Consider the following 22544-nt stretch of genomic DNA (forward strand, 5'->3'; position numbering starts at 1 on the left):
TCCAGATGACATGGATTCCAAATGAATGCAAATAAAATACTTTTCACTACCAGAATACCATGTGTTTTGCACATGGCATCCCTTACAGCAGAGACAACTAAGAAGTATATAGACTATCTCCTCTCTGCCTCAGAATTGCCCCAGCAAAGCTGGCCTGGCTGGTAATATAGCATGCTTAACTTCCAGGCTATTAAGTCTCATTGAAATAAATGCAACTCAAGAATGTACTTAAAATTAAGTAAACACCTACAGACTGTAACAATCTGGGATACTGCAACTTTCTGTGTGCTTCTTTGGCTTGTTTATCAAAGAAGTATCTCAAAGGGAGAGAAATTAGAGAAAGCTGTAAGAATGCCTTAAATAAATGCAAGACTTGCATTTGCATTAAAACTATCAAGACCCAGTTTCTTAGGCCCTTCAAGAGGGCTCACTTTGACCCTCTTATAAGCATCTAACCCGGTTAAATTAAAAGGAACATATAAACCAAGATCTTCCACTACTTGTCTATACAAGATGAAGTATTGTCCTAGGCTTCAAAGTGTAGCTTTGCATTCTCACTTTTAGTCACACTAATGAGAAGAAGGAAGGTAATTTTTAAGGTGGGTTCTTCTTCCTTTCATCTGGGAAGCAGTTACCAAGTTGCTCAAAGCTCATGTGAGTGGCTCTGTGAGCTCACTGCCTGACTTTATAGAGACTACTACTGCAGCATTGAAAGGAGAGATGAGTTCTTCCTACATGGTCCCAGAAGCAGGTTAAACACTCAGTTAGCAGAGAGCCCTCAGAAAAAAAGGGATGTGGCTTTGCATTAAGCAGAATTTGTAAATGCGTCTCAATTACTTGTTTTAGTCTCTTCTTGTTTCCTTGCAAAAGATGAAACTCCTTAGAAAGGCTCAGGCAGCACTGACACTTTCTGCATGTGAATCTCCTAGTTTGGCTGGCCATTCTTCTCGTCAGCTGCATGCCAGTGTGTTTTCAGTGACCTAATGGCACTGCTACTTTGGGGTAGCTGAATGGGGAAGCAGACTGCAGCTGCTTCTGAAGGATATAAATATTTTTTTTATAGTCAGGGGGCTTCAGCAGTCCAACAGAATCAGGGACACCTGGGATCTATTCCTGGCTCTTCTGCAGACCTGCCATGTTGTTTCACTCCTTTCAGTAGCATTAAATGAAGACCTTCTCCTGACAAATTTGTAATTGTAGGTGTGAGGCTTCCATTTGAAAATGTGAGCCACAATAAGGAATTTGGGGTGATGGGGCTCGTGTAGGAATGCAAGCCCAGGCATTCGCTCAGTTACAAAATCCCACAAAAGCCGTTGCACTGGTGAACACCACTAACGGCTCACAGGCCAACTTGACTTGCACCCTTTACCAGGGGAGCCATCTGCTCCCTTCAGATATTATGTCTTTCCTTTGTTTTCACTGAGGCCTAAACAGGAATGAAATTGTGAGTCTTGTCGCTAGCCCTTTTAAATAAATAACTCTGCCATTGCTCTAATAAGTTTGACAAGTTGGTCCCAGGCCCTGGGCAGGAAACTAATAAAATTCAAGTTGCCTTTCTATTGTTTTCCTAAAACAATTTGACTTCCTTTCTGATAGCCTCAAATTCCTTCAATAAAAATAGAGTAGCTGGGAGCCAAAGGAAGAGCTGAACTTGAGCCAAGTTGTGCTTACAATGCCGCCTGCGTAAGATCACATTTTTATCCTGATCCATGAAGACTCTTTAAAAGAATAGCACAGGCAGACAGCTGCCAGTGCATGTCAGGAACAGCTCAGGAGCTAGTCTCCCCCAGCATCAGTCCTCCAGGCTTGAGGGACTCTCTAGCCAGTAAGCCAGTGTCAGACCATAGCAGGAGGCTGAGCTCCTGGGAGCTGACTCGGGTTTGCTTACCCTGTCCAGAGCGTCCTCCTTCAGACACATATCTCTTCTGGGAGCTGAACACTAACAGAGAGGTGGTCTCCAGCAAGACCAAAGGGCTGTGCCAAAGCTCATCCTTCAGGCAACTTCACCTGCTCTTCAGTCTACCTGTGCAGGCTCTGCAGAAAGAGGTAAAAGTCTATTCTTTCCTTCCTTCTCACTTTGGGAAACATAGATGTATACACATGTATACATACAGATATATAGGTACATTTTTGTAAAGCAGCAATTCATCTAGCTGGACGTTTACAGGACAAGATGAGTGCCTGGTGGCTAGGTAAGATGAGGACTTCTTGCTTGAAAACCACTGGCTGATGCTTTGGGCAAATTCTTTAGACTCTCCATGGTTTGGTTCCTTCACCTGTAAAGCAAGGAAAGTGTTCAGAGGAACTGTAATTACATTATCATCTGCAAAACACTTCTCAATTACTCAGAGATGCTGCAGAGTTGAGAAGTGGAAGCAGTAGCTGTGAGAATGTGTGCTTTAATTCCAGTAACATAAAGCTGACAACTAAGCATTTACTTTGGGATAGATGGTCATTTCTCCCGAGTGAATGAAATCTTTAATGGGATGAAATCCTAGTCTAGTTTTCCCATTTGAAATCTTTACTGGCAAATGAGACTGATGCACAGTGACATTATCACCTTGCTGTTTCTCGTTTCCTCTTTACTCACTCTATGCTGGCTTGGTACTCTGGGCTGGGAAGGCAAGAACATCTATCTATAATGGAACCATTTGGGATTTTTTTACTAAATAAGAAACTGTGACCGTAAAACTCTTCCCCCTCATTCTGGAGCCCATCGTCTCATACTACTCCTGTTCCCTTGGACTGAGCCTGTCCTTGAATTTGCCTCCTACTGGAGGACAACTTCCAACAGTCTCCAGAGGTCTAATGCATACCAGAGAACCTCCCCCTCTCTCCCTCCTTCTCTTTCAACCATATCCATACACGGGGATTTTATACAAAATGTTTCACGAGGAAGGTAGCATCCGTTGGTGCTTTAGAGAAGGTACTACAGCTGCCTCTCCAGTATGGGACAGTAAGAAGGACTGGAATAAGTGTAGTGCTGCTGCCAAGCATCAGAGGTGAAGTTTCTATCCCAAACACCGTTGAGTGGTGCTTTTTTCTGAAGTTTCCCAGTGCAGTAAACCTGATATCATCCTCAAGCACAAACTCCTCAGAAATGGCAGGAAAGTACAAGACATTTTCCCTTCAGACTGTCTCTTGAAGTTCTCAAACCTCAGGAGAGCATCTACTCCCATTTGAAACAGCCTTCCAGCAAAGCCAGATGCTCTAAGAGTATCTGTTTTGTGCAAAGAAGCATTCATATGTGAGCTCTCCTCTATACTACTTCATATTTACAAACTTCCTCTGTGCATTCTGTCAGCTTGCTCTGTTTGTTTGTTTAAATCCCTGACACAGAATGAATCCTCCATTAAATATCCATGGGATCAATGCTGAAAAACTCATCACACAAACTCTGTTCAGGATATAACTGCTTCTGTGTGAAAGGGAGCCGTTCTGATAAGGTAATAAGGCAAGCACAGGAAATAGAATGAAAAGGGGACCTCTTGGCTTATCAGGTTCAATCCCTTTGAATAACCAAGTACAAAACAAATGGCCTTTGCTAAAGTTACTAAGCTCTGTCCTAAATCTCATTAGGTTTCCGCCCTCACTTGTGCTACTATAATGCTGTTCCAGCACCTCCTTCTCTGCTCTGTTGCTTAGAAACCTTCTGATTTCCAACCTAAATTCATTCATGGCCAATTTATATCTATTTATTCTTGTGCCACGTTGTCTTTTAGATTGTGTAGCTCTTCTCTATCCTCAGAACTTATTTTCCCAGCCCCCAATTCCTAAATGTGTTTATAGGCAGCAAATATCTCCTCTCTTAACCTTTGTTCTGCCAAACTAAGTAACTAGGCTCCCTTATACTATTCATGCTGCAGGCACATCACACCATGTTTTAATTACTTTGGATAGCTGCACTAGCATGAAGTTCAGTGCAAAATAATTAACACAGAAAAGCTCAAACTAGTACTACATCTATTTTCAAATCATCTGAAATATCTCTCTGCAGTCACTCCTGTGATGATGAGTAAACATACTCTTGGTCAAGAGACATTCTCCATCCCTCTTATGATCGTGTTGCCTTTTTTTGCACCTGTTTCAGGCCAAATATCTTTCTTGAATATGGGTGAGCAGCACTGCACACACTATTATGGTGGGGTCTCACATCCTCTTGGATGACATTAATCTCACTCATTGCAACTGGGGGCAGGACTTCCCCTATCTCAGTCCTGTCAACTAGGAACTCTCAATTGCTAAGAGAGATTCCTGTCACTCTCTGAGCAGCAAGTTCCTAGTGTGTGGCTTTGTACTCTCCCATTTAACCTCATTTCGACCACTCCAGTCTCAAAGAGCCTTTAGTTCTCCTAGTGCTAGAATCCACCTCAGCCCTGACAATACCTCCAAGCTTTGTTCCATCAGAAGGTTTCATTATCATTTGTACTCTCAGTGCCAAGGTAACTTACACAAATATTTAAAAAGATCAGTCCTAAGAGCAATCTTTGAACAATGTACAGATAACTTGAACCTATTAGGGAACTGGTGTCTCTGTCAGTCTTACCAGCTTGAGAATATCTCTAACAATCCTTGCCTTCCTCAGCTGAATCTTCTGTACTGATTTGCTTCTTCTGTGACACCATATCAAATGCCTTACTGAAGTCCAGAAAGATACAGTTTACTATGTTTCCTTTACACAGAGAGTCAGGAATCTTACCCCAGGAAAGCAATTTACCTTTGATTAAAAGATGGTATATGTTGTCCTATTTTCCCCTCACCTCCTGGCTTTATTTCTCCTTTCCTTCAAAATCCTTTCCACAGCACCATAAACTGCTGAGATCCATAAGCTGAGCATGGTAAGCTGTCAGCTGTTCTCCTCATTCCCACTATCTGGGGAAGCATTTTCTTCCACTTGCTCTCCTCACTCAAGTCATACAAGTTTTGCATAGCAGTCTCTTGGGGAGGGGAGGAAAAACCCTTCTTCACAGATTACCAGTGGGTGAAACAGCTCTCTAGCTGTGGAGCTGGAGAAGCTGCCATGACACTTCTGCTTTCCCTTGAAGAGGGTAGAGTGCAGCAAAGTAAAGAAGACAAATTAAGGGGCTGGCCGAGGTATCTGTACATCATCTCTACTCGCCTTTCTGTCTTCTGCCCCCCTGTCTGCCTTCACTCATTTCCTTTCTGTACATCAAAAATCAAATTGTTGCCAGCATCACATATACATATATGGGACAGAAACCTCCCCTCCTTCATTCGTTCAACAGAACTAGGCCGTATCTGCTGGATTCAGAGATTATGTCTATTGGAGAATGAGTATGTCACCCAGGAACAATACTGGGACAGGAAACAAAAAGAAGAGAGCAGGGAGACTCCAACCTGATCACTCCGAGTGTATGGCAAAGTGTCAGCCACTCAGGGAGGGGATTACACCTCAGACAGCTCACTCGCAGGACCTGCCTCTCTATAGCACATGAGAAACACTTGACAAGCCTTAGCTAGCCTATCCCAAAGCCATCTGTGAGCTAGATCTGTATTATTAACACCTTTTTTGGATGCTTCTATGATGATGTCCTTGACAATTTGGCTGGCATAAAATCAACAGGGATTTACACAATAATGCTTTACGGAAATTACTCCAGAAAGACAAAAGAACACAGTGATATTCTCCTCCTTATGAAATTCCATCACAGCTATACAACTGCTAGGCAAGAGAGGGAGAAACAACTCCAGAAATGTTCCCATTTTCTTTGAAGTCACAGCAACCCTTTCAATAAAGTTAATTAGCAATGAAGCAGCAAATTACTACGGGTTTCTCCATACCTAGAGTTTACTGAGCTGCCATAGGAATTTATCATCCACTATTTTTTCTGTGCTAAAAATCAGTAAGGATTCGGCCCTCTTGAAAAGGAGTTGCAGTCTTAACTTTAGAGTGAGAATGTCCACATGGAACATGCCTGCAGGGGCAGCCTCTGCACAGCACTGTCCCTGTGTGTCCCTAGGCCAGCATTCAATCTCGTGACTCAAGGGGATACTAAATTAGTGGGAGAACAATGATTAGATTAGAAGAGCTGACAGCCCTGTGTTTTAGTCCCTAGACTGCTTTTGATCCATGATTTACAGTAGCTGCTGCCTAGGGATCACTGGGCAATTCTGTTCTGGGTAGGAGATATCTAGCCCGGGACCAATTGCTTGAGGGACACCTGCCCAAGCTTGTGTGCAGCAAGCCATTTCTCAGGGTAGCAGAGTCTTCTGTGCAAATCTCACTCTCGTGACACTGGTTCTTTAAGACCAGCCTTTATCAAAGCCAGAAGGCATCTCTGATTCATTCTCCTCTCTGAGGCCTGATATGCAAGAACCAGAGACTGTACTTGACACACAGATGAAATCTAAGACCTTCAGACACTTGATGTGCCAAAAGCATTTTTTAGAAGGGCTTGGATTGCATGCAGGGAGGTGAGGGGTGGAGTGTCAAAAAAAAACCTCTCCTGACAGGTCAGTTATTCTCTATCAGTAAGGGTGTCTGTAAAACTTTCCTGGGAAGTATCAGGTGCCCTCTGAGACAAGGCTGCAGCTGTGCTGGGGCCCTGGTCCAAGCCAGCAGAGCAAGTTATTTGAAGAGGTGGAGGACCCTGCTCCGCATGAGCTCCTCTTTGCCAGATCAAGCTAGAGCAAGTCAGAAAAACGTCTTTTGTAGTTGTCTTGCATGGAAAAAGCTTCCCAGCATAGCATGTTATCTGGGGGAGGAGGTGCAAGAAGCAGTAGCAGCAGCAACTGGAAGGGACAGGGCTAAGCTGGCAGGGAGTGCATCCTGTCGGCATGGGGAGGATGGCACAGGGAGAGACTGAGAAGGGAGAGAGGGAAGTGAGATGCATGGTCCTTAAAGGAAAAACAACAGGAAACTAGGTTTGTGAAAAGAGAGATTAAGCTGGAAGAGGTGAGAGAGACAAGAAAAGTAGGTGAAGAAAGAAGAGAGGGAAAGGCAGAGAGGCAATGAGGAAGACAGCAAGTGACACAGAAAGGGGGTGGAGAAAAAGAGAGGAAGAGAGAGAGAACCATATTAAAGGAATAAAACCAAGCAACTGAGAAGAACAAGGAGTCCAACTCAACTTCAGAAAGGAAAAGTGCTAAAGCAAAGAAAGGAGATAGAAGACGAGATAATAGAAGCCAGGTAAGTAACCATGAAGGGGAAATAAAAGAACTGCAGAAGCTCTGATAGATCAAGCTGTTACACCCAAGGGGAAAACAGCACAAGGAGAGAGCTGGACTTCGTGAGGCAGGAAAAGATAACTTCAGAAATTTGCTTTATATTTAAGTTTCTCTCCAAATCATTCCCACTAGTAACAAGATGTGCTGGGGACATTTTAAAAATTAAACTCCTTTTGCCACAAGCAGCAACAGAAATGATGAGGAAGCTTCCCTGCGATGAACACGGGCACCGATACATTTCAGTGTTCAGGAAAGCAGGATAAGAGCCCCCAGTATCTTCAGACAATGTAACGTACAAATTGCAGTTTGTCTTGGATCCCACTTCAGCATGTTGTCAGGCTGCTTTGGGAGGGTGGTGAAGGGAACTCTTACCTATGAGAGGTTCTCGGGGCATAAACACTTTGCAAGTGTCTGAGTGAACTGCCTGTATTCTGGAGCGCATGGGATGGATTTAAAATGCTGCGGTTACTTTTCCTTGAGAGTATTGCATCCTGGCTGGTCTGTGACATGAAGCCTGGGACTGTAACTCAAAAGCAGAGATGTGTTTTACTCGTATCTCCCAGTCACCCATACTGCTTGTGCCATGGAGGGAATGTCTTTCTTCTCCATCCCAACACTGCCCAGGGCAGCCTCAGCAGAGAGGCACGTAGACCTGGAGGGACAAATGCTCTCTCCTACTAGAAGCTGCTGCTTCTTCTTTTTATTTGGCTTCATAACTTTTTTTCCCCTTTTTGAACCTGAAATAATATTCATTTGCATTTCCATGATTTAATACTTCTAGAATTGCTACTGCATTTTTTCACTTGAAAACACAGTATCTCTGTACACCCACCTGGAAAGAAGCAACAGCAACAAGTCTAAAGGTTGTCTGCTAATTGCCACCTCTGATCCGTGGTGACTGCTTTGGTTTCCTAAGGGTTATTTTACTGTCCATTTCTTGTATCTAATGAGCTTTGTGGCATGCTGGTTTTAACAGCTCAAGTAAACTGAGGCAATTCCTCTGCCCCTAAAGTACCATAAATACCATGAGAGGATCATGTAAGTAGCCTTTCTGGACAAGCCTCAGCTAAACGAGTCACAGGCTGAGTTAGCCTTAATTGTTGAACCCTTCCTCCATCCTAACAAACTACCTCAGTGAAGCAGTATATGTGAGAGCTTTTCCTTTCTGCTGCCTGTTTGATCCTCTCTTTAAGGCTAAAGAACTTAATGCATGTAATATGTGTGTGTGCAGCTAGGAAGAAGTTAAACTGTTATTCAGAAGCCTCGCAATATTCAGTATTTGTACCAGAAGCCAAAGAATTTTGTCTTTGCTGGTCTTTTCAAAATCTGCTCTGAGAAGAGTGCAGAAGATTTCTAACTTTCTTTCCTGCTTTCCTTAGGAATAGAAATGTAGTTTAGCAGAATTCCTGAGGCTTCAGGGTTTAAAATACTCATCAGGCTCTGGTCGCTTGGGAACTATGTTAAGTATTCCTGCTACTAGAACTATTTGGGGTTGTTGGTTTTTTTCCACTCAACAGTATATATTATCACAATATTTTAGTAGATCGGGCTTTCACATGAAAAATTTAAACCTTGCCAGAAAACACAGAACTTCATACCCTAGGTTTCTTTGCTTTTCAACCTTCAGACAGATTTTGTGCATTCTGTACATTTGCCCTTGTGTTTTTTACTTATCTGGCAGCATTGAAAATAGACGAGAAGGAATGAGTAATTCAGCACTACAGCATGTCATTAGCAGCACGTTTCAGAGACTGCTCCTCACCTCGGGTATTATTGTATGAGGCACGAGGACAGAGGCTTAAAATTAGAAATAGTTCCCAGGAGAGGCCAGAGAAAAGTCAGTCTTTGGGCTAAGAATTCATAAAGGTGGGAGGGGAAGTCGTTTTATAGCTATTGATAAGCAACAGATATCTCTCTATGAATAATACTGTAGCATGCCAGCTCTTTCCTGAAACAAAGAAATATCCATGCCACACAGTAAGTAATGAGCACAGATATGCATGCTTCTAAATCTCTCTAAAGAGGATGTAGTGGCTTTTTGTGTAAGAACTAAGGGGTTTACACTCACATTTTCATCTTTCTTCATTATTTTTGTCATTATGGACATGCCTTAAGAATGATCAAGAATTTCCACGTGAAACTGCTCTCCCTTAGAAGCAGAAGAGCTGACAGACGCTTTGTTCAGGGCACAGGATCACTCAGGAAGGGAAGCAGTATAGCAAGAGTGACTTCTGCAGAGCTTCAGGGTCTTCAGCTGCATTCAGATGTCTGGTGAACAAGGGAAGGCATAGTAGGATTAGAGGAAAAGTATTTCCAGTTTCAGATCAGACAAAGCTGTCCAAGAGGACCGGAGTTAATTCTTGCTTCTTACTCCAATTTCCTCTGTCATGATGGGGCAAATTACTTAAGCCACATTCCTTCACAAGTAGCCCCTCAGTGGTGTGTGTCCCTCACCTTCTGGATGTCTGACTTCTAGATGTGGTGCAACTCATGGGAAGTGATAGATTCTCCCTCTCCAGCATGAATCAGATAGAGCTCTGTTTTGAACATATGTTATATAGTGCTAAGCATGCTGAAAAAAAAAAAATCTCCAAAAAGCTTCCAGAATCAATGAACATTTTTTATCTTAATCAGTCATTGCCTAAAGTTGATCTAATACCAGCTTCTCACCTCTGGATGGTTATGAAAATAAGTAAATGAATAACTGTGAAGCAATAAATTACTGTTGTGATGAAAGCCATAGGAAAACCCATGAGGAAACTAATAATTCTGTCTTTAGAACTGGACTTGAATAATGTACAGTAAATGAGGTACGGACCACCCACTGAACAATGAGGAGAAAACAAAACATTGAATAGCTGCTGTTCAAGAAAGCCCCAGTCAGGCTGGCACAGAAAAATGCAGGCATCCTGTGCAAAGAATGAGGTGACAATGTGAGGATGTGCTTAAAGACTTGTAGCTATGAGTGACAGGCACAAAGAGATTGAATTGAGATAACTGAAAACAGTAACTCTGGCATTTCCTAACTCCCTACTACTGTGTTTTGCAAATTTATTATTGGTTGTTTGGGAGAGAGGGGGTGGGGCAGGCATATATATGTACATACACCGAGTCTACAAAATAATCCACTCACGAGTTATAGCCAGACTTCAGCATAAATGAGAAATTAAGTAACAATACAGCAATGAGGGTGAAGTGTGAGGAGAATCCTAGGGATTTTTGGAAAGGAAGAAGAAATGAGATTTGACAAAGAAGTACTGAGTGGGAAGTAGGTAGTCACTGAAAATTTCCACTTTCTAAAGCTGAAAGCATTGACAATCTGGGTGCCATAGAGAGTTAACTGGCCAAAACTGCCAAAAAGCTGAGGCAAGGCTCTGTGGGGAAAGGCTGGCTGTAGGAGAACAGCAGAGTTGTGATAGACAGGGTGATACTGGGGAAAGCAGAGACAAGAAAGAATGGGAAAAGTCTGAATGAGAGCCTCCTCCTTCCACCACATCTCCAGTCTGTTTTATTTCAACGCTATAACAAGTTGCCTCTCATGCAGTTTATGAAGCAGCCCAAAATCACATTGATGGGGTTTTGCTGCTGTATCAGGCCAAACATGCTGCCTGCCATCACTGCCACGTCTCCTTATATCAGCTTCCCCCACCGACTAAGCGTTGCTTAAGGTCAGCTTCTCTTAGCAGATCTCAGGAATAGCTTTACTACAACAGTCTCCAGATTTCTGAGCATGTTTCTGCTTTCCAAAGCTCCCTCTGCCCTGTTTGGCTGTTCTCTCTCCTGTATATAGTACTGCCCAATCGAACATCATCTACAAATGTATGTAGGTCAGATTCTTCCTGTAAAGACAAAGGAACTGGAAAGAGCACCAAGGTTTGTATTCCTGAACTGGATGATCTTCATCCTGTTAGTTAAGAAGTATACTGAGTAATATCCATCAGCCTCTTTCCAGCACTTACATCTGAGAGAGAATTGATGGGTTTTTTTCCTAGCAAAAAGCACAAGTGAGCTTCCATTTATCTTTTCCCAAGTCTGGTTTTGTCACAGTTGTTGAGCTCTCTAAGGACCCATGTTTCTCCAAGGCAAAGAGAGAGAATCCCAAGAGAATTAGAGGATGCTCCCTGCGTGCTAAGTGTAAGCCTGGATACAAGTGTCATGTAACTATTTGATGCAGACTTTTCAAACACAGTGGGACAAACTCATTCCTCAGCTTCACTCATCTCAGTTCAAAGTCTTGGTCTCCGTATCTACATCATGCAGAGCTTGGTCCTAATATTTGGATATATGAAAGCACAATTTGACTCTGGCAAAGGGAAGGACTGGATGAGAATATCATTAGATGTCCTAGATAGGCAAATAATAAAAATCCAGCTAACTGGAAGTCTGTGGCTTCCGCCATCACTTCAGGTGAAAATATTCTACATAATACTGTCATCTCTGTGTGTAGCACATCTCTGATGTATGCACTTGGAGGTGTTGAGTGATTTCCCTCTGTCTGTGTCTTTGTGTGCGTCAGGGTTGTGTGTGTGCAGAAGGTGACAGGTCATTCAACTCCCTTATCTTCTCACCCACTCTCTTTTTTGTGAACTCTGAGAGTTTCCACATTTGGAGAGGAGGGGGAAAGCACACCTCATCAAGGAATAGCAAGCTGTCTGCAACTGCGAGCAGGGCTGGTGGCCTGGATACCAGTAGGACCCTTCTAGAAATTGCAGCGAACTCAGGAGGAGCAGATAGATGAGAAACATTGGAGATGTTCACATAGAACTCTGCCTCTCTTGTTAGATTTGAGCACTGGACTGATACTGTTTTAGCACAGGACTTTGAACCCAAGGAACTGGAAAGCAACATATGCAAACATATCAGATTTAAATTTTTTAAGCATAAAGAAGGACAAATCTATTTAGTCCAGATCTATGTGCAGATTACAAATTTGGCTAAGGAACTGGCCTATTTCAGGCAGAAAATTACCATAAGCAGATGTGTGCATATATGAAGCCAGGGGGATGTTGCTTGGATAAAAATGCCAAATAGGTCATTGCTTATCTGCTGTATACACACATGAAGGAGCCGATGTCAGCGAACAGTGAACAAAAAGATACCTGCTGAGGTGGGTTTTAGCATCCACTTATGTTACAAAGCTAAGAAAAGCCTCTGGAATTCAAAGCATCACACCCATGCCAGACAGTGCATTTCTAACTTTACTCATCTTTTAGTGTTATAAGCCATGTGCCCCTAAAATACTTCCTGATCAGGTCCTGGCAACAAAGGAGCACCGTATATGTATGCCAAAAAGGTTGCTTCTTTCTTTTGGGCCCTGACCATGGCTGCAGGCTCTGCCAGCAATAACAATATGTTCATCTCTTTGAAAAGCACAAGGAAAAAAAAAAGAGAGAAAAAAAGAAAGGAGAACCTCTGGTTCTGCCAGGTGTACCCATTATAGCAAGGTAGCGTGAGAGGGATTTCTCTCAGGTCACCAGGACAGTATTGTCCTGGGGCACAGGCGAGGAGGGCTGCAGTCTGTAGGAGCAGAAGTTCTTGTGCTGTAGGAGCAGTGTTGTGTCCCTATGACCACATCTAAGACACGGTGCTGCACAGAAAAAAAGGACACAACTTTGCAAGTCACAACCCCTGAGCTCAGATCCCAGACTGCCACTGACATAGTGACGTCAAATAAGTAGTTTGATCTTTCTGTTCCCCAGCGACCACCATTTGCAAGATAAAGAGGACAACATTTGCTCTGTATGATCAGATTGCTGCTAACAGGGGACTGGAGATCCTTAAGTGAAGGTACACCTGTGTAGCAAAGCAGCCTCAACCCCCAGTGCAGAGCTGGAAATGTCCTTCCCAAGTCTCTACATGTGTGAAGGGCTAGTTTTGCAGTGCAAGGACCACTTCAGGTCTGGCTGCAACCTGACAGTTGTCCACTCAGGGAGAAAGACCTGTGGCCACATAGTCGCCATGGTAGCTATCTGTTGTGCTGGCCTGGACCTGGTACAGGGTGACACAACTAGAGGAAGGATGGCCACAAACAATTCCTAGGCACTGACCATGCCACAGCTGGCCTGGATGCTCTACTGCACAGGACTGTCCCTTCTCGTGTACCTTGTAAAGGAGACAGCTGCCTCCCCATTCAGCAGCTCAGAGAGGATGGACTTGTTGCATTGCCTTCACACACAGTCCCATGTCTGGTGTGTGAACCTCTTCAAAACACCTTGGCCCCCAGCCTTCCAGTTTGTCGGGAGATCTGATTAACTATCATATACACACATTTGTATCCATTTGAGTGAATCACACACATAGACTGGGCAAAAATACAATGGCTTTCTTTAAGTTTCCATGTCCTTGGGAACCATGCTCCACAGACACAAAGAAGCCTTCCTCGGAGAGCCTCTCCATGTGTCCCTGGGACCTGCCAAGGGCTCCAAGGTCCAAGAGGTGAGCCCAGCAAGGGAGAGCAGAAACAGTGTTATAATCAGGCTCTCCACTTTATTTTAGAAACCTCCTGCAGAGATGGTGACCTCCTGTCACCTTCCTTGTGGGAAAAGTTAGCATGAAGTGTCGAGCTCAGCTATTTATATCACCGCTGATAGTCTCGCCTGTCTTCTAAAGAGGGGAAAACTTTCTTCCTAGCAACCCCCAGGGAAATAAACTCATATAAAGCAGATGATTGCACAGAAACAGACCTCCTGGCTCTCTAGTGTGAGTTTCCTAGCTGTTCCTCAAAGCCCTGGCTAGTCCTACCAGAATGAACGCGGTGGCCGGAGCAAGCAGCAGCAATGCCAAATGCTTGTCTGTCCCTTAGAGCATGCAGCGTCACCAGGAGGATGGAGAAAACAGCTCAGAGCAATGGATGCTTCCCCTCCCGCAGAAAAAAGGTAGCAGGAAAAACGGAACGGCAAAGAGCAGCCCATGTCTGGCGAGCCAGCCTGGTATACTAGCAGGTGCCTTCCCCCTGGGGTATTTTTATCATGGAATTTGGCAGTCACAAAGCAGCCCAGAGCTGAGCAGACCTCACGCCTGGTCTACAGTGTGATATTTGGTTTTCCCCAGCTTTAGTAGCATGATGATTAAGCCAGGAGAGACACGTTGCTGGGTTGGTGCCAGGCAGCGCTGGTCTTTGTCACATACACGTTCCCCAGTGCCAAGATCCCGTGACTCCATACAGCTCCTTTGTTAATCCAGCAGAAAGCTGTCAGCCGAAAGCATGGCCAGGCAGTGGCACAGCCCACTGTTCTGCATGAACAGGCATGACTCTGTTGTGACAATAGTCTTCTATCAGGTGCTGAGACCCCACAAAGATACCCAGAGGTGTTTTTCGCTGAGTCATGCCAGAGACAGAGAAGATTTGTCCGACTGAGTCCAAACTAGGAATATAAAAGGCTGCAGATGCTCACACGTCAAGAGGTCAAAGCATGCGAGGGCAACAGTAGTCTGGGAATGAGGAAAGGGAGCTATATGGAAAATTCCCAAGAATAGTAAAGCTCCGAGGAGAAAGGCTAGATCAGAGGCAGTTCTGTATAGCCAGGAAAAGCTGTCAGGAGGTGACAACAACCCTTCTTTGCTTGCTGGCAGCAGAGCTAGATGTTCTCTTCTATTGCTATAGAAGGGTCTTGGTCTGGCATTGAAAGAATAGTTTGCTAATATGGTGCTAAAAGACACTCAAGCCAAAAACAGTACTTTAGGAAGGAAGCTCCTTCTCTTAGTTTCCCAAACCCATTCTCCTATGGCCATCTACTCCCTTGCAGTAGCCACCTCAGCTTTCTGTGGGGCTATAGCAGGATGATCACAAGGAATCTTTGGGCAGCTTTTCAGCTTTTCCTTTAAACAGCCTGTGCAGTGGAGCAGACAGCAGAGAGAGCAGAGGAAACAGTCCTATTATCTAGCTAAGCCTCAGGGCTGTCAACCTCAGATCCTTCTGATTTACATTCTCTTGGAATTTTTTTGCATGGATGAGGCAGGTCAATTACTCTTATTCCCACATCCATTAGCACTTTTTGTTTCTAGACCTCTCTTGCACTTACATTTGCTTTACTTTGTGTTCTGTACACGATGATTTTTACAATTTGCAAGTGTCCAGGTTTAGTAGCTTTCCCTAGGGAAAACAAGCCATGGTAAAACTCCAAACTGCCTGTGCATGATAGAACTGATGAGGAAAGGCATTTATTTTGTGATTGTACATGCCCATGGCACAAGGAAAACTCAGCCTTGGCACAACCAGGGAGAACTCTGTTCATTTTTACCCTAATGAGAGAGGTGAATTAAGAAAAAGCAGCTGTCAGCTAACAAGAGAAGGAGCAACAGGAGCACCTGCAAACAACATAAACTCACCTGGAAGAATGAGAGCACCCACCTGATGCTCATACTGTTTTGGAAGGAACATTCCACACAATCAATTGCGCTACAGCATATTGACATGGGATGCACCCATACATTGAACTGCAGGTAGCTGGTTACCTTGTCTGCACTCTGGGGGAAAAAAACCAAAATTAACCCCCCTTATTTCAATGCAACTATCTGCAACTATTTCCCATTACTGCTTTATCTGCCTATATTTAATCCCTTGGTTCTTGAAGAGTGAAGCTGTATGCTAATTTCTCCAAAATGCAGTAACTGCCCTAAAGTCATTTCAGAAGACAGACTCACACATTACCCAGTTTTTACCAGTACAGACAAGAGGAGTCAGAAAGACTAGCTGGTTTTCTGTGCTACTGCTCCTCCGGTTCTGGGCTGGCAGCAGATGAAAGCTGCTGCATCCATCAAGCAGCCATGAGGATCTACATTAGGAGGACTGCAGCCTGCCTGCCAAACTCCACCCTTTGCTTCCAGTACACCCTTTCTCCCTCCTCACGTGGCCTCTGACAGGTAGCAAGCAGTCACCTACCTGTCTCCTTCCCTGGGCAATCTTCATCCTTCTGCATGGCAGCCCTCAGCAGCACCAGGAGTTTAAGGATTAAACTTTTGATCTTTGGCCCATCCATCCTTGCAGATGGACACAGCATATAAACAAGTGAAGGCATAAATCATCATGTGCACTGATAGATTAAATTATATCACTCACATAACCAGAGGGGGGATATTGTTCCCTCAACAAGAGTCTCTCTCTGTTCTCCAGCTTTTGCTCACAGAAAAGCTACATAATATTGCTCCAGTAAATTTTCAGCCTGTAACAGTGTCTACTCTCCACAGACATTCTTTGCACAGTAAAAATAATTGGCTCTTAAAGACAAGACAAGGGACAATAAAGAAGGAGACTTAACAATTTGGTCTCTATAGCTTTGGGATTTACCTTGTCTAGTGCTTTTAATATTTCATTATGATCATTATTAAGTTTTTCATCTATTTATTAAAAGGGCATTTTCAAAACGAGTGACTGTGGGAGAATATTATCTCCAAAGTAATACTGCACACTTTATAGCACCTAGCCCTCAACTCATGCACAAGGGAGAGCTTTGTGATGCTCTGTGAAGGTAAGTATAGCTTGATCAAACAATTGCTCAAGCAGTCTCACAGAGAACCACAAAAGATGGATTAAACCTATTGTTCTCTTTTTATCCATGAGGTTAAGTGACTTGGCCAGAAACAGTCTATCAGAGCCAGAAACAAAACTGAAGCGGGCTCTCCTACATCTTCAATTTGCAATCTTACTGCCAGCCCACCAAACCTTTCCTCTCATCAGACCACCTACCAAACAGCACTTCCCAGGAGCTGCTTGTCCTTTTTTCTTTGTCTGTATCATGTGAACTCTGAGTTTTGTCTCAGCACTAGAGAAAAGAGAAGGGAGCAAGATCCACCACTTTGTTCCAACGGTTCCCTTTTGGAGAGGCATGACAAGGTGGTAGCATATTAGGTTTACAGGACCAGCACAGCTCACCAAAGCCCTTATGCTCCCCAAAACGTTTGCAATTCATAAATGAAACACTTGCAACTGGCAACACTGCAAAAACGAAGCAAAACCTGTGAGCAGCAGGAAAGTTTTCTCTCCTTCAGTGGTGGCATCAAGCTGAGAAATGAAGCCCAGAGCTGCAAACACTTCACATGACAGGTGTTGGTGCAGGTATTACAGAAAAGCAACATATCCAAGCAGTTTTCCACCCAATGAAGAGTACGTCCGTCCAAACCATGGGCAAAATCCTCTTGGAGAAACTAGCTGCTCATGGCTTGGATGGACCTGCTCTGCATTGGGTGGAAAACTGTCTAGATGGCCAGGCCCAGAGAGTGGTGAGGAATGGAATTAAATCCATGTGGTGGCTAGTCACCAGTGGTGTTCCCCGGGGCTCGGTGTTGGGGCCTGTTATCAATGATCTGGATGAGGGGATTGAGTGCATCCTCAGTAAGTTTGTAAATGACATCAAGCTGGGCAGCTGCGTAGATGTGCTTGAGGGCAGGAAGGGTCTTCAGAAGGTCCTGGACAGGCTGGACAGATGGGCCAAGGCCAATTGCATGAGGTTGAATAAGGCCAAGTGCCGAGTTGTGCACTTGGGCCATGAGAACTCCATGCAACACTACAAGCTGGGTTAAGAGTGGCTGGAAAGCTGTCCGGAGGAAAATAAACTGGGGGAGTTAATCAACAGCCAGCTGAACATGAGCCAGCAGTGTGCCCAGGTGGCCACGAAGGTCGATGGCATCCTGGCCTGTATCCGAAATAGTGTGACCAGCGGAACCAGGGAAGTAATGTCCCGCTTGTACTTGGCACTGGTGAGGCCACACCTCAAATACTGTGCTCAGTTCTGAGGCCTTCACTACAAGAAGGACATTGAAGTGCTGGAGGGTGTCCAGAGATGGGCAATGACCCTGAAGGGTGAAGGGTCTAGAAAACAGGTCTTATGAGGAGCAACTGAGGGAGCTGGAGATGGTTAGTCTGGAGATGAGAAGGCTGAGAGGAGATATGATCACACTCTACAACTACCTGAAAGGAGGTTGTAGTGAGGTGGGGGTGGGTCTCTTCTGCCAAGTAACAAAAGATGGGACAAGAGGAAATGGCTTCAAGTTGCACCAGGGGAGGTTTAGACTGGAGATTATGAAGAACTTTTTCACCAAGAGGGTTGTTAGACGCTGGAAAGGGCTGCCCAGGGAGGTGGTAGAGTCACCATGCCTAGAGATATTTAAAAGACACATAGCTGAGGTGCTGAAGGATATGGTTCAGTGGTGGGCTTGGCGGTGTTAGAGTAATGGTTGGACTTGATGATCTTCAAGGTCTTTTCCAAACCAAATGATTCTATGATTTGAAAGCGTCAAGGCACTGCTCAGACTAAATTGTAGACTCCAGTCTCATCTCCCAGGGGATCACCAAGAGCACATTTTGCAGACAGATGAACGCTGCTTTAATGACATGGTCCACAGAGGATGCAATATGCAGACTGCAGCAAAAGGACTTTCTGAACCAAGAATAAATCTGGCACACTCTCAAAGTTTTGGCAGCTTGTTTAACAGGTTGTAGATGGATTATGAAAAAAAGATCAGTTTTTGTTTCGACTGCTGAATAAAAACCCCAAACTTTAACACATTGTTTTCAGTGGATATGAAACAAAGTTTGCAGCAAACCAGACCTCATTCATTTCAGGTCAAACAAAAACATTTATTTTGACACAAAACAAACCATTTCACTCCATGCATTCCTAGCTGGACATTTCCTAACCCTCCTTAGAACCACTCTCTTCTCCTTTCTCCCACAGAGGCTGTGTTCAGTTCTCCCTTCAAGACTCCTCACCCCTCCTGGTGAGCAGAAATGGGGGACTGGAGTTTCCTGGGAGAGTTCCTCGAGGAGGTCCACAAACACTCCACAGTGGTAGGGAAAGTCTGGTTGACTGTGCTCTTCATCTTCCGGATGCTGGTGCTGGGTACAGCAGCTGAGTCCTCCTGGGGGGATGAGCAGTCTGACTTCATGTGCGACACCCAGCAGCCCGGCTGTGAAAATGTCTGCTATGACAAGGCCTTCCCCATCTCCCACGTCCGGTTTTGGGTTCTCCAGATCATCTTTGTCTCCACCCCATCGCTGGTGTACATGGGCCATGCGATGCACACGGTGCGCATGGAGGAGAAGAGGAAGATGAAGGAGGCAGAAATGGAGGCCCGGGAGATGAAGAACAGCGGTGACACATACTACCAGCAGAAATGCCCCGTGGTAGAGAAGGCTGAACTGTCCTGCTGGGATGAATCAGGAGGCAAAATTATACTCAGAGGCAGTCTGCTGAACACCTACGTCTACAGCATTTTGATTCGCACTGCCATGGAAGTGGCCTTCATTGTGGGACAGTACGTCTTGTACGGGATCTTCCTGGAGACCCTGTACATCTGCCAGCGGGCACCTTGTCCCCACCCTGTCAATTGCTACGTTTCCCGGCCCACAGAGAAGAACGTGTTCATCGTCTTCATGCTGGCTGTGGCAGTGCTCTCCCTGTTCCTCAGTCTGGCTGAGTTGTACCACTTGGGCTGGAAAAAAGCCAAGGAGAGGTGTTCCCGGTCTTACAAAGCCAGCTCCAGCACAGCCCCCGGCAGACTGGAGTCTGCCCCACAAATAGAAAGGTCCCAGATGTACACACCTCCACCAGATTTTAACCAGTGCTTGTCAAGTCCCAGTGGGAAGTTCATCAGCCCCTTCAGCAACAAGATGGCATCCCAGCAGAACACCGCCAACTTTGCCACCGAGAGAGTCCATGGCCAGGAAGATGCTGCTGGGGAAGGGCCCTTTGTTAAGTCCAGCTACATGGAGAGCCCAGAAGTGGCCAACGAATGTGCAGCACCCACTTTCCCCGAGAACTACTTCAATGAGAAACGTCGGTTCAGCAAGACCAGCCGTGCCAGCAGCAAGGCAAGGTCGGACGACTTGTCTGTGTGACCTGTTGCGAAAGAGGGATGAGGAGAAGGAGCAGTCTCAACTCTTAGTACAATTTCCACAGAGCGGACTCCAGACTCTTGCCACTAACCTCTCTCTGTTTTAACACTCTCTTGATCCTTTTCAGTGAAGACCATTATATTGCAGATAGCACCTCTCATGGCTTAAGGCAGGGGCAGCCTCTGGGAGACACAGACTGAAGAGAGGCACCAACCTGGAGATGTGAATATCTCAGCAATTTCATCAAGGGACCCACAGGGCTTGGAGACTCACCATCCTCAGATGGTGACTCCTGAGGCTGCCCAGCAGCTATCCACGTCAACACTGTATTCAACAGACTGTCTGGACCTCAAACCCCTTGCATCTTCTTTGGTGTCTTTTCAGCTTGGCAATTATGCTGGGCTGAAGCTTCTCTCACCCACAGAGAGCAGAAACACACTGGTAGCCTTTCTGAAAGAACAACTTTCTCATCTGCGTTGCTCTTGCTCTTTCTAACCCTCCCTTTCTCTACCTGAACCCAGATATTTTATACCAGTTTACCTATACAGTAAATCCTACTTGAATTTTTGGACACTGTGTATATAACTCTTCCCCATAAATAAGGATGGCTGCGGTCCCCCACGCACAGTTGCCTCACGTCTAACGTTGGAACCCCTTCCTCATTCCTAAGTCAGCGCAGCACACGGCCCCGGGGGTATCATTTAGATGACCAGTTGATGAACACTAGGGAATTTTCCCAAGATGCTTACATCATCAATTCCAAGCAAGGTATCCATTAACAGTAACTGAGACTCTCCAGTGAGAACAGATATCTTACTAGTGGAAAAGAGGAATCATCACATGGAAACAAAGTAGCTTTCCCCCTTTTAAAACTCATCTTTCAAGCAACCTGAATGCTACTGAAAGGGTGGTGCCAGCTGCCAACTAAAGAGGAAAACATCCTCTGTTTATCTGCAGAGGAGGTACAGCCTGTTTCTTCTCCTTACTAACCTACCAAAATTTCAACATCTTTTGCAATGAGTAAGAGTCCTCTCCAGGTCCTGTACTTCATTCAGCTCTTGGCTGCTCTCTCAAGACTGCCAGCCAATGCAAGCCAAGATATTTGTCCCTGCAGCAAGTCCTTGTTCTGCCATCAGGTCATCATCTTTACTCTGTCCCTATCACATGTGGCATAAGAAACCACCCATGGACCAGCTCTTTCCACCACTGTAGCCTCTCAGAGCAGTCATTGAGCCCCAACACTGCACAGTGAGTCTGGTGGGTGAGATCTGTAGGCAGCTCCCACTCTCAATGCAGAGCTGACATCCCTCTTAGAGATTTGCTAAACAGAGTTAAGCTGCTCCCTGTTGTTTGCTGCCTTTTCAGAGATGTGCCACAGCTCCCAACACAGGACTGCGTGAGCAAATGGCTGGGGAACAGCTGATGAGTGGACTGTTTCATCTCTTAGGGCCTCTGAAGGGACTGTGAATCCTTGCTTCTTGATACATAGCTAGCTTTGGTACAATTCCCTGTACATATACATACATATTCACACACAGAGGGGGGGAATCCATTTCATTTTTGTTTGTTTGTAAGGTGTTTTATACATGTGTATTTTTTAATCCCGAAAATACCTGTGTGCTCTCCTTAACACAAAATTTTAGTCAATTGTGCCTAGGTTTCTCCTAATAAAGTTCTAATTCCATCTCTCTTTGTTGATGTTTCTCCTCTCACGTGGCTGAGAATGAGCTGCTAGCAGCAATCAGGCTGCCTGCCAGCCTCTACTGCTCAGAGATCACAAACATTCCCATTGCCCGAAGTGGCAGGGATGAGGGGAGGGCTCGGCCAGAGGGATAAATAATAGACATCGGGAAAAGATTGACTGACTGGCTAACAGGAACCCCCTCCAGCTCCCCTGCCTGCCTCCACACTACCAAGGAAGACTGAGAAGACCTGGCCAAAAAACAGAGCTTCCATCTTCTTGCAATGGAAACGCTCCCTCCTTGTATCCCTTAGGACACCTCTACATCCGGAGAGGCCACCTGCGATGTGAGGCCAGCTCAGCAGGAAAAGGGTAGTAAAACATGTTCCCTGAGCACCACTAGCCATCTCTGCAAAGAGGTTTGTGAATACTCAGCTCTCTATACGGTAGTTGCCCAGCTGAAAGAAAAGTCTTTCTTCTCCCAGACGATGCCTCTCCTCTGAACTTCATCCCTTGCTCTCACCCTCTGACTTTCACAGGTTCCTTCTTTCCGACCTTGGATACCCCTGTATGCCCAAACGAACTGTCCTACCTTCCTTTCTCCACACAACCTCCCATCCCACAAGACTGCAGGCTGGGAAGCTGGAGACCAATAAAGTACTTGGTCCCAGCAAGGACCCTGAAAGGAAGCATAAAGAATGAAACTGGAATTCAATGAGGACATCAGGACAAGGACCTTTAACTAAGTTTAAAAATGCAGGTACCCTTTAAGATTAAAGGAGTCCTGGTTTGAGGATTTTCAGCCCAGAAAGGAGGATGTCACCTGAGTACTCACAGCCACAC

The 22544-nt window shown here is 45.0% G+C and overlaps 1 protein-coding gene across 2 annotated transcripts; it reads left to right on the forward strand.

Moving 5' to 3' along the window:
• The first annotated feature begins 1765 nt into the window (after positions 1-1765).
• On the forward strand, positions 1766-21704 carry GJA5 (gap junction protein alpha 5). 2 transcript variants are annotated; one of them, XM_061988675.1, is made up of 2 exons: positions 1766-2046; positions 18861-21704. In XM_061988675.1, the coding sequence occupies exon 2, from the start codon at positions 18914-18916 to the stop codon at positions 20021-20023; it is 1110 nt and encodes a 369-aa protein (XP_061844659.1). In that variant the 5' UTR covers positions 1766-2046; positions 18861-18913; the 3' UTR covers positions 20024-21704. The 2 variants fall into 2 exon arrangements, with proteins under 2 accessions (XP_061844659.1, XP_010206285.2); XM_010207983.2 differs by lacking the exon at positions 1766-2046 and adding an exon at positions 6848-7150.
• Positions 21705-22544: the final 840 nt, after the last annotated feature.

Source organism: Colius striatus, chromosome 1, assembly GCF_028858725.1.
Source record: "Colius striatus isolate bColStr4 chromosome 1, bColStr4.1.hap1, whole genome shotgun sequence".
In the NCBI taxonomy this organism is placed as follows: Eukaryota; Metazoa; Chordata; class Aves; order Coliiformes; family Coliidae; genus Colius; species Colius striatus.

Bases quoted from the DNA above. Each gene is read 5' to 3' on its own strand.
- GJA5 (XM_061988675.1), top strand. From the start codon at position 18,914: ATGGGGGACTGGAGTTTCCTGGGAGAGTTCCTCGAGGAGGTCCACAAA.